The sequence below is a fragment of the Fistularia commersonii genome, chromosome 12 (genome assembly GCF_037954325.1).
Source record: "Fistularia commersonii isolate RoL2024-O1a breed Wild chromosome 12, RoL_Fcom_v1.0, whole genome shotgun sequence".
In the NCBI taxonomy this organism is placed as follows: domain Eukaryota; kingdom Metazoa; phylum Chordata; class Actinopteri; order Syngnathiformes; family Fistulariidae; genus Fistularia; species Fistularia commersonii.
Window position 1 is genome coordinate 11,593,119 of NC_141295.1, and position 11,652 is coordinate 11,604,770.

The 11,652-nt window shown below is 41.6% G+C and overlaps 6 protein-coding genes across 8 annotated transcripts in view; 4 read left to right on the forward strand and 2 right to left on the reverse strand.

Moving 5' to 3' along the window:
* palm3 (paralemmin 3) overlaps positions 1-2,203 on the forward strand; it is a 39,101-nt gene extending 36,898 nt beyond the window's left edge. For 2 of the 3 annotated variants that reach the window (XM_086157101.1, XM_086157099.1), the window contains exon 8: positions 351-2,203. In XM_086157101.1, coding sequence (XP_086013227.1) covers positions 351-1,366 — 1,016 coding nt within the window. In that variant the 3' untranslated portion in view covers positions 1,367-2,203. The remainder of the gene's footprint in view (positions 1-350) is intronic. The other variant, XM_086157100.1, reaches the window with a different exon arrangement.
* Positions 2,204-3,001: 798 nt separating this feature from the next.
* Positions 3,002-3,722, reverse strand: LOC147228820 (uncharacterized). The gene has a single exon (XM_086157109.1). It carries the CDS (start codon positions 3,667-3,669, stop codon positions 3,106-3,108), a length of 564 nt encoding a protein of 187 aa, XP_086013235.1. The 5' UTR covers positions 3,670-3,722; the 3' UTR covers positions 3,002-3,105.
* A 735-nt stretch (positions 3,723-4,457) lies between these two features.
* LOC147228821 (uncharacterized) lies at positions 4,458-5,146 on the forward strand. The gene has a single exon (XM_086157108.1). The coding sequence runs from the start codon at positions 4,518-4,520 to the stop codon at positions 5,064-5,066; it is 549 nt and encodes a 182-aa protein (XP_086013234.1). The 5' UTR covers positions 4,458-4,517; the 3' UTR covers positions 5,067-5,146.
* A 969-nt stretch (positions 5,147-6,115) lies between these two features.
* On the reverse strand, positions 6,116-7,013 carry LOC147228822 (uncharacterized). The gene has a single exon (XM_086157110.1). It carries the CDS (start codon positions 6,945-6,947, stop codon positions 6,390-6,392), a length of 558 nt encoding a protein of 185 aa, XP_086013236.1. The 5' UTR covers positions 6,948-7,013; the 3' UTR covers positions 6,116-6,389.
* Positions 7,014-9,311: 2,298 nt separating this feature from the next.
* Positions 9,312-9,919, forward strand: LOC147228823 (uncharacterized). Its single transcript, XM_086157116.1, has one exon. It carries the CDS (start codon positions 9,326-9,328, stop codon positions 9,869-9,871), a length of 546 nt encoding a protein of 181 aa, XP_086013242.1. The 5' UTR covers positions 9,312-9,325; the 3' UTR covers positions 9,872-9,919.
* Positions 9,920-10,726: 807 nt separating this feature from the next.
* Positions 10,727-11,556, forward strand: LOC147228824 (uncharacterized). The gene has a single exon (XM_086157114.1). It carries the CDS (start codon positions 10,773-10,775, stop codon positions 11,397-11,399), a length of 627 nt encoding a protein of 208 aa, XP_086013240.1. The 5' UTR covers positions 10,727-10,772; the 3' UTR covers positions 11,400-11,556.
* The last annotated feature ends 96 nt before the right edge of the window (positions 11,557-11,652 follow it).

Here is an 11,652-nt window from a genome sequence, read left to right on the forward strand (position 1 = left end):
CAGCACATCCTTTTCTGTGTAAACCAAAATGCAGGGTCTTAATCTGTATTGATTCATAAGACGCCCGTATGTATTGTTCTGTCATCTCTCAGGACTTCACTTTTGTGTTTCTCGACATTTCTAGTTTTTCCCTGAAACCACCAGTTTTGTCTAAAATTATAGTTAATTGCTATTTACTAGATGGTGACTCGATCATAATCACAATGAATTGATCTCCTGAAAATGAATGCTGGCACGCTGATGGCCAAGTAAAGTAAAAGGCTGTTCAGGAATGGTTTGCAATCAATCCTGTACAATACATTTTTACACAGTTGTTGAGGAAAGCTTTTAATCCAGTTTCATGTCTTCAGGAGCTGGTGGAGATGAAATGAAAGCCAATCAAAAGCCACGTTCAGATGAAGAAGTGCATCCCCTGATGAATGGTGGAGGAAGCCCAGACATAAATAGTTCAGATGAGACCAAATCCACTGCCAATGAAACAAACAAAGCATCGGAGTTTGTTTTGGGCTCAAATTCGGAAAATGGGGTAAGCTTGGCTGCACCTGAGATGGACCCGGATACGGTTCCACATTTTAGCAGTGATGAGGCAGAAGGAGAGACTCTGGTTATGAGAGCAGAACGTGTGATGATCTCAGATGAAGGGGATGATGGACCTGAAGATCTGACCCAACAAGATGATCAAGAACAGGAAACCATTGAGCCAAGTTCAGTTGAAAGCGAGGCTGAAGGGAATGATTTGAAGGAAACGACTGAAACAGAAGTAATTCCAGAGACATTGGAAGAGTCTGACAAGTGTGGATCAGATGAACAGAGTGGAGAGGTTCAGTCAGCAACTGAAGATGCAGATATCAATGCAGATGTTCAAGCCGATGCAATAGAAAACCAAGACAGATCCAAACAAGCTGATGAAGCAGAAGAATACCAAATAGGAGCAGAATCCTCTATGCAAGTGAATACTACAGTCCAAATTCTAGAGGACACTCCAATGGCGCTGCTGCCCGTGTATTCTGAGTCACAACCTTCCACAGCCGCCAAAGAGCCAGAGCTGGTTCCTGAGTCCCAACTGGAACCAGAGGATGAAGATGAAGATGTATCACCACCAGGGGGAGCTGAAAATGTTGCTGCCATCCCTTGTCTATTCCAGGAGGTGCCTTTGACTGACCCCCAGGAGAATCACAGGCTGCAGGCAGACCCTGGAGAGGAGCAGGCCCTGCTCTCGCAGACCAAGCCCTTTGACAGCCAGACAGAGCCACCAGCCATTAACAGCCAAGAAAACACAGAGACACACATTCCAGCCCGGGCACATCCAGAAGGGGAGTCCGAGGCCTCAAAACGTAAAACATGCCAGTGCTGCTCCATCATGTAAATAATCACTGTCCAATAATCCCTCTCCCGCTGCCATCATCTTTCAGTCTGCTGGCAGTTCATTGCAAAATACATTCCCTCATTTTCTTTATGCACCCATCCTTTTTGAAGATACTCTAACCATTCCTGTCTGACCCCGGCCATAATTTCTCTTTCACCTTTTCAGCTCATAGCTGTGACATAGCAGGAAAATCTCAGCCTATTTAAACATGGAAGGAGAGCTGGACTGAACTTTTCATTGTTTAATGTGCCTTGTGAGTTTGATGATTGAACTCTGAAGTTCCTGCTCAGAATGGGGAAGAAAGTGTGATGTTTTTTTTGTTTGTTTTTTTTTTTACATGATTTGAAAATATTTTCCTGGCAAACAGAGAAGCCATACAAATCACAGCGCTCAAATATAGTGGACAGAATATTTCATTATCAACTGTTTTTATGTACGCTCATCGTTAATTGGGTCTTTTCCATCATGAAAATATGGAATTCAGCTGATAAAATCTGTATTTTATAAGAGAGGACATTGTCTGTATTTAATTACTCTTAACCTGAACTATTTAATTGGATTTTCTTTTTTTCCTCAAAGGTCATTCAAATGTAGGACCCAGACATTTTATTCAGTCTAAAACAAGTTACACATATCGGTCTGAGATCGGTTTCATCAATGTACAATTTGGAAGGTCATTGACATTTTAGAATGAAATAATTGTATTTTTACTGGATTTACTTTTGAGTCCCAGGAGCGCCTGAGCCCTGAATGGACTGACGTGTTGAATGCGGAGAGCATGTAGAACTGAGACTGCAAGTTTTTCGGTTTGAAATAAAATATATCTCCTGTAAAAAATGGGAACTCTTTGCATTGAGTGTCGGAGAACCAGTCATCACATAACATCTGTGCATAATAAAACACTTGGAGCTTTCAAATCTATTGATGAAAAGGGTATGGCCGTCATTTGAAAGCCAAATTTGGTCCTGCTTTCGCAGAACAAAAATGTGAAAACCAAAAGTCAGCGGAACACAGAGAGACAACTGACTTTGAGCGAAGTTATCTCATGCTGAGCAGTACACCTTGTCAATTTCCAAGACAGCCATTTTTAGTTTTAATGCCAAACAAAGAAAACATTTTTCCCAGGTTTTTAATATTGTGGTTGAGTCCAGATCCTGTCCAAAGTAGATTTAAAAGAAACTTGATTGTTGAGTTTATTTTTGTCGTGATTAAACCTTGTTTGTTCATCATCTGATGTTGACTTATACCAAACCCACGCTGTTGGTTCAGCCAAGAGAATCACTGGATGATTATTAACTGTTTTCCCTTTTTCTTTCTCCCTTGACACTAAGCGTGAGTTTTCTGATCAACTTTTTGTTATAAACCTCCTCAAGAGGGTTCAAATTTTTACCAATAGAACATTTTTTCACTCAAATGTACCTGGTAGCTGCATGCTCCTGAATAGTGTCACACTACCACATGAAATATCAACTGGAACTGTTTCAATGGTGTTCTTTTAAAGCTAATTATTTTTTGGTATGTGGCAACTCCTCCATAAGCACTACAAGATAACTACCACCAATAACAGTTTTCAAATGGCGTATTTAACCCAATCTCTCTGATAGACATGAGTTTAGTCATTCAATAACAGCCAAGTTTTCTCGGTACACAGTAATTTATTCAACTTCTGACAAGTGCCTAAAAATTCCATCAACCTTTAGTTCTGAGGCGATTTCTCAAAAGAACCGTAAGGGTTAGACTTATGGTCGGCTGGACGTTTGTTCGGGACAAAGTTCTTTGGTAGGATCCATCACGGCGGGTGGAGCCATGTTGAAGCATTTGACCTGGGCTCTGAAATACTCCATCTCTTCTGCCTCCAGCTGCCTCCTCTTACTGAACAGGTACAAATGTACCTGCTTCCCAGAGTCCACCACAATGCGCATCAGTAGGCAGTCGGGGCACGTATTGATGAGCGTTGAAAACGAATCATTTTTGTCCCTCCTGTCGTAGGTGAATCCCACACCATCAAAGGATATATTGTAGTCACTATAAAAGCATTCATTGTGTATACGCAGGCTACGTTTGTAGGCAACGTTTATTTCACTTGTGTTGCTGCAGAAGTGGACAGTGGCACTGTCTCTCTGTCTGAATACCTCGAGGCGTGTAACATTGGTCATTGTGCCCGCAATAAGAGCCCATCTTCCGTGCAGATTCTGAGGATCTAGGCGATGCAGAGGGCGGACCAGCTCCTCGCAGGTCTGAGGAGTCGATGAGCTCAAAGACATCCAGCTCAGGAAAGTGATGGCAAGCAATGCAAAAGCCATATCGCCTTGTATGCAGCTTGTCACGGGCAAGAAAGCGAGTAATGTGGTGTTCAGGAGAACTCCCTGGTTTTTATAGTTGAAGAGGAGAAAACAACTTTCACAACACACACAAAAAAAAGAACAACATGTTCCAAAGTTCCCTGGAGAATTTGAAATTGTGCAACGCAGTAGGTGTGTTTATGGATTTTCCTTTCCCCCCCACCCCACCCTTTGGTCTTGTCTTTATGTACAATCAATATCTTGATGCTCTAATATTTCGAACCAAGCTAACTAAACTAAAAAAAAAAAAAAAAATCTGTTCATGACTTTTGGGTTTTAAAGGAAAAATTGGTCTACTGGTCCAAAATATGATACTCTGTAACCCCAAAGGCAGACTCACTGGGGTTTCTCATAAGTGCAAAATGGTAAAAAAAATATGTTTTTTTTTCGATTCTGGATAATTTTCATCATTTTCTTTTTTTATTTCTTGATGATTGATACACATACAGTACATGCATGTATAATGTTTTAAATCTAATGTCAGGACTACTGTTTCCAGACCGTTTTTTTCCTTCCGTCCTAAAATACAAGAAGACAAAAGATATTGCATAAACAAAGCTAACTTCTAAACTATATAGTTTAGAAGGCAATGATACGTCTGATTTTGGCCAGAGACGTTTAGAGTTGTAATTTTATGGTTCATCTGCCTGATTCAGTGGACAAACAAAATGATGTTTGTCGAACCCTGTTTGATTTCTCTGAGTCATTCAACCCTGACCTGGTTGTGAACCTGCGCCTATAAAAGCAGGCACTCTTCTGCCCCGCAGAAGAACTTTCAAGTTTGGTCAGCAATTACATCCACAGCCAACATGAATTTTTTTGCGTTTACCGTCACTCTCATTTATTTGTCGTCAGTGAGCAACTCGGCCCCCCTGAGCTGTGAACACCATGTGCAACCTCTGGCTAATATGGATTTTGGTCTCTTGGACGGGACTTGGGCTTTAATTGCTGGAAGTTTGAACAGCTCAGCAGATGAAGATATCCTAAAGCAAAGGGAAAGTGTGACTTTTCTGGTATCCTCGTCCAGCTTTATCCAAGCAATCCGCACCGGCGAGCTGTGCGAGTACTTTCCCCTCAACCTCTTGCTAAGTGATAACGGTGCATTGTGGAGGACAAACTGCTACAACTTTACTGTCACCTTCATCCATTCTCCTTGTCAAGACTGTTTGTCATTCATATTGGATATTGCAGGAGCTAAAATCAACAGCAAGGACCTCTATTTTCTGAGCCGCCGGAGAGTGATGGAGGACAAAGAGATGGAGGAATTCAAGGCTCAGGCGGAGTGTCTTCACTTGCCTCCACCAGTCTTCCTAGATCCCACCAAAAAACTTTGTTTAAAGCAAGAGAGCAGTGATTGAATGGAGCACAAATGAGAGAATACAGATGGATGATTGGCTCGATTTGTGTCCATGCTGTGTAAATAAACACATGAATGAAACGCTGTGTCATTTTCTTTTTTGTATCATTTGAATTTGTACAGGGGAGGAGGGGAGGCATTTTTTGTTATTAAAGTAATATATTTTATTGGACAAACCAAAACAAAAGTATACTGGAGTGAAAATACGAAACAATAAGATATACAATATGGTTCTGAAAAGTATATTCCTATTAACTACCAGTATATTTAAGTTGTTTTTCTTTTAGTTTCTCACTTACCATTCAGACCAGAACTTATCCAACTCTTTCTCTGTTTCTGTATATATGTGTGCATGCAGCACCTGGACTGGAATTGTAAAAAGGAAAGAATTATCTTGAGGTCAGAGTTCTCCCTCTAGCGTGATATACAATATCTCATTCTATTGGCTGAAAGTTCCCAAATTTATCTAAGAATTATACAAAATTCTTAAATCAGAAGCTTAATCAAAACACACACATTGACTCTCCTCAATGGGTATTTCTCAGATTTAAAAAGAAATCAGACTTTACAAAATAATTTCAACTTTATTTAAAAAAAAAAATGGCAATTGTACATTTCACAAATTAAAACGACATCTTGCAGAAAAATCCAGCACTGAAAAAATATGAAATCCTACATTCCATTGAGGGTTTTTTTTTCCACGAGCTCGGGCCGGGGGGTCGGGAAAGAAAAAAAAACAAAAACAAATGCGATCTAGTTATGGATCTAGTTTTTCTCTGATTTTTTTTTATTTTATTTTATTTTATTTATTTATTTTAATCCACAAAAGAAACTATTTGGTTGAAACTTATCACAAACTGTTTGGCGGTGGTTGCAACATTTTGAATGAAACAAGAAGACCAAATTAATATCAGATGTATTTTAATCAAAGTGTCATTATATTGTTTTGTGCTTGCTCTCCACAGCCCTAGTTTGTGTATCATGAAACGCTGAGAAGCTTCCCTGGAACTCAATCGTAGCCTGATTTGAGGAAAAAAAACAACTCAAAAATCAGATAATAAAAGAATTTTTTGATTTATTTTACATTTGTTGATTGAGACACATGAGCAGATCACTATGGGCATTTCTCACAAAATAATTACATATAGATACGAATACAAACACACACTTTCCATTTAATATTTGACAATGTATTAAACATACCCGTTGTAGTACCCCAGAAAATAATGCTCACAAAGCTCATAGCAGCTCTCACAAAGAATCATCATAGATCTGTTGGTAAGAAGATCTCTCAAAGGAGCGGCCAGGGTTAGATTTCTTCTGGTCAGTTGGACGGTTGTTCGGGACAAAGTTCTTTGGTTGGATCCATCACGGCGGGTGGAGGCATGTTGAAGCATTTGACCTGGGCTCTGAAATACTCCATCTCTTCCCCCTCCAGCTGCCTCCTCCTACTGAAAAGGTACAAATGTACCCGCTTCCCCGAGTCCACCGTCATGTGCAGCAGTAGGCAGTCAGGGCACGAGTTGATGAGAGTTGCAGAAAAATCGTTTTTGTCCCTTCCCTCGTAGGTGAAGCCGACGCCATCGATGGAGATATTGTAATTGCTGTAAAAGCACTCGTTGTGTAAATGCATGCTTCGTTTGAAGGAAATGTTTGCTGCACTTGTGTTGCTGCAGAAATGGGCCGTAGCACTGTCCCTCTGTCTGAATACGTCGAGGAGTGTGACATTGGTCAGGGTGCCAGCAATAAGTGCCCATCCTCCGTGCAGATCCCGAGGATCTAGGCGATGCAGAGGGCGGACCAGCTCCTCGCAGGTCTGAGGAGTGGATGAGCTCAAAGACATCCAGCTCAGGAGAGTGATGGCAAGCAACGCAAAAGCCATATCGCCTTGTATGCGGCTTGTCACGGGCAGGAAAGCAAGTAATGACCAACTGACAACGTGGCATCGAGAACTCCCTGGTTTTATAGTTGAAGAAAAGAAAACAACTTTCACAACTGTAAAAAAAAAAAAAAAAAAAACACGGAGCAGGTACAAAGATCCCCGGAGAATTTTGAAATGGTGCAATCCAGTAGGTGTATTTATTTTTCCCTTTTTTTTCCGACCTTTGCTCCTTTATTTATCTACATTTGATATTTTGGCTTTCAAAGCAACGTTCATGGTCTTTTTTTTCTTGATTTGTTTAAATTAATATCATTCCGCTGGTCGGAAATCAAGTTCTCCAGATTCTTAAAGATGATGTTTTTATTATTAGCTGGGGGAAATAAAGAGGAAAGAAAATACACAAAGTACAAGCAGAGATACATTTTAATGCAATGAATCCAAAGGTATTAACTGAATGTTTACTTTCTGACTAAACCACGTCGGAGAGATGTTGAAATCTCCTTTTCTCAGTGTGTTTTGCTACTTCTAAATCAACTTTATGCGCTGAAATCTTACGTTCATTCATTATCCTCCACTCAAGATGGGTGCTGGAGCCTATCCTAGTTGTCATTGGACGAGAGGCAGGGTTATAATGATAATTTATCCTTTATTAATTCCTCATGGGGCAATTCATTTTCTGCAATTAAGCCATCATGAGCAGGACGCTGCCATCCACCAGCGGAGCAGTTAGGGGTTCAGTGTTTGGCTCGACAACACTTCAGGAAATCGAACCAAGAATGTTCAGTTCCAAAGACAATTGCTCTACAATTACTCTACATCCTGCACCACGAGAACCCTCTGTCATTCACACGAGTTAAACTCATACAACATTCACTCTTTCATTCAAAAATCATATTGCTTGTACAGGAGTTCACTCTCTCAGTTGCACATCTGGGCGATTGAAGGTTTCCAATGAACGCCTCAATGTTTTTGATCAGTGGGAGGAAACCAGGGAACATAGACTGGGACACTGGAAATGTTATTTGTTAGAACTGAAGTTGTTTTTAGATGTAACATTTCCAGACAATTCATTAACCCCTCCGAAATGAGCATTTCAATGTACAAAAAATTGACTATAGTACAGTTCTGGATGCTGGTGCAGTGCCGATATTCAACAACCCACCGTCGGGTTTGATCGATGTGTGAAACTCGCTACCGAGATCCGAAGCTTCGGGAAAGCGGATGATCGCACGATTGATGTTTTTTGAACCATTTCGCCTCCCTGGCTCGAAGAGTCAGACCCTTTGATCAAAATCAACACGAACCCTGTCGTTTGGAAAGCTTTGATCGCTGGAACATCACCTAATGCGACCTTCTACCTCAACAACATTGCGCGAGAACGCGGTAGGTTTGCCGCTCCATCACGACAAAGGGAATCCGGCTGACGATCTGTTCTGACTCCACAGTAAACAGCGTTGGTGTTACCCTGAGAAAGATGGAGTCCAGCTCTAAATGAGAATAAGTTTTCGTGAGAAACCGCGTGTACATTCAGGAAATGCAATGCTTTTTGAGCAGGCTATGAACAAACAACTTAAAGCTTGATAAAGTAGCACCAATTAGAGAAGGATCACTTTCTGGAAAAGTTTTAGCTCTTCTGATTTAAGTAACGAATAAAACAAATTACAATTCCCTTCTGTGACATCTTTAATTTTTTTGTGTATATATTATTGTCGTATACATGGTAGATCAGAGCCCGTAAGAAATTTACATTTGCAGGATTAATTTCATTGGCCAGGAAAGCATTACCATAAATAAGGGAAATTAACATTTAGCATGCTAACTATGCTGGCTGCTGTCAGTGGCAGAAGAAAGAGCTAATAATGCTGCATGGTTAAACACTAACTCTCGGACTCTTCCATTGCGTCTCTCATTCAACAAACATCTTATTTGGCACCAAAGCAAGTTAGACAAGTCAGTTCATAAACATTTGTCACCTCATCTCCCAAAAAGCCAGCCTGTTGCACAGTTTGAAAAAATAAATGTGGCCATGCAGCCAAAATTTTGTCCTCGACTTTTGTAGTTGCTCCAAATCACTGGACAACCCCTGTTTTATAGCTCCATTTCACAAAAATAGTTCTTTTTGGGGGCCAGGTGTTGAAAGAATATGTCTGCCAGGCTCCAGCACAAATGGATCAACTTTGGTGAGGCAATCATCGACTCGAATTTTGCAATTTCCAGAAATTTGGTACGGGGGGTCAATTTGAGTAATTTGGAATTTTCCGGATCATGCAACCAAAGGTTAATCATTAAATTGGAGCTCTCAGTTGCAAAACCTGATGCCCCTGGTTGCTGAACACTCTTTAAATTCAGATACTGTATAACGTTAGGCCAATACAGACATGTTGGCTCTTTGTGCGGTCATTCTCTGCCTGCTGCCCGTGGCTCAATCCGCTCCAATGGCCTGCGAGAACCTCGTCCGGCCTCTGGATCAACTGGATCCTCAGCACCTGGAGGGTGAATGGGCTTTGGTTTTAGGCAGCGCCAAGGATCAGGAACAGCTGGAGCGCTTGAAACACAGAAACAGCTCCAGCATCAATGTTTCTAATGTACGCGGAACCCCTGCAACCTTTACCTACAGAGTCAGTGTCAGCAAGGATGCAAAATGCTACATTCGGTCCTACAATGTCTCACTAGAAGGCGCCGTCCTCAGCTTTGAAGCACATGATCAAGTGAATATCAGCATCACCTTCCTTCACACGTCCTGCCAAGACTGCGTTTTGATGCGCTTCGATGACGAATCAAAGGCGCCGCTTCGTGTTTTCGTGTTCAGCAGGAGACGGCGGCTGGTGTCCAAGGAGATTGGGGAGTTCAGGGATCAGTTGGAATGTCTGAACATGCTTCCTTTGGTCCTGATGGATCCGACCAAAGAACTTTGTCAAGAGTAGGGGGCTTGCGGACATTACGCAGTAATAAATATAAATGCAGTTTAGTGTCATCCATGTATCGTTATTTCACACGAAAAAGGTATTCTAACCACCTCAGAAGGATACAGTTAATGTTATCCTGCATTGTTCTTCAAAATCACTTGCTTATGTTCATTTCAGGAAAAAATAAATCAAGTCAACAACAATCCAAAGGACTTTGTTCATTCAGCCACCACCCACTGAAATATAATCGTCAATGTTCAAAAGGTGGTCTGCTGTCAGAAGGCAGTGAGAAGAACAAGTGGGTTCATTTCAGACCGAAATGGGAGGTCATATAAGTGAGCGTGAAATAGCTGCAATAACAGATAATTATAAAAAAAAAGGGCCAGTGATTCTGGGTCAGTGAAATAACAGGTCTGAGGTGTTTTTCTGGAAAGAGGATACATTTCTCCACCGTCCAAAAAAAAATTGTTGGATGAGCCTTCTGAGCCTGAAGGTTTTGCTCCTTTGTGTCATACTTTGATACACAGATCAGATAATATTTCTCAGCAAGGGATGTTTTGTACACTTGTAACTGATTTTTTGTAGCAGTTTGATATACTGATATATAACATCATTCAGTTTCAGCATGTGTTGATAGAAAAACCTTGATGATGGAATCTAGAGAAGAGGTAAATCAATATCAGATTCAATCGATACCTTGTGTAAAAGTAAAGCAACGCCCGTCGCCCGATAACCAAACACCAGAGTAGTCCAAGCAAAAAAAAAAAAAATCCAACATTTTTCTGTTGCACAACAATGGAACGTGCAAGGTGATAAGAGACAGGGGAATTTCCCTCCCGGTGTATGTAAGCGCTCTTAAATAGGAGACGCATCAGAATCTGGCTCCACTCTGGAGAGGACAGACAAGTGACATTAGTGGATGTTTGGAGGAAATAAAGAATATTTGGGAGACATGTTTGCCGCATTCGCTGCCCTCCTCCTCTGTCTGATACACAGGATCCAGTCTGCTCCCCCGATGTGTGAAGAACTGACCCAGCCCGTGGATCCCCTGGACTTGCATCAATTGGAGGGCAGATGGGCTTTAATAGCCGGCAGTCTCAACCACTCGGCCTCCGTAGAAGCCCTGAGGCTCCGTGACAGCATCACCATGTACTTCTCCAACACCACCGAACCTTCGGCGTTCTCCTACGCGCAAATCAACCGTTTCGGTGATAGGTGTCAGTACCTGTCCTACAGGATTGTAGCGGAGGGCGACACCTTCACCTTTGACGTGGCCAATCGCTTCAACCTCACCGCGTCCTTTGTCCGTACGTCCTGTCCGGATTGTGTCGTGATGCGATGGCTCGTGCAGTCAAAGAGGCGGACATCTTTGGACCTGTACTTGCTGAGCAGAAGGAGAGAGTTGGGGCAGAGGGAGATTGAAGAGTTCAGGGATCAGCTGACTTGCTTTTCCCTTCCCGAACCTGTCCTGATGGATCCTACGAAAGAGCTTTGTGCAGACGAGGCAGGGAACCAGCCAACAGCAATGAGCGAGGACGTTAACTAGAGGTGGAGCGAAACACATACGTGAGCTCCAAATTCGACATTATATTGACAGTTATTTTCTAAACATTTGCATCCTTTCATTTGCTTTCCATGTACTCTTTAAAATATAATATTTTTGCAGAGGAACAGCCAAAGTGAATAAAAATGATTGGTTTCAATATTCATTCATCACTGTGCTTATCCTGCACACAGGTTTGTACCTGAATAACCTTAATTGAGCGACACATCTAATTTTCCACCGGAATGTGATGTAA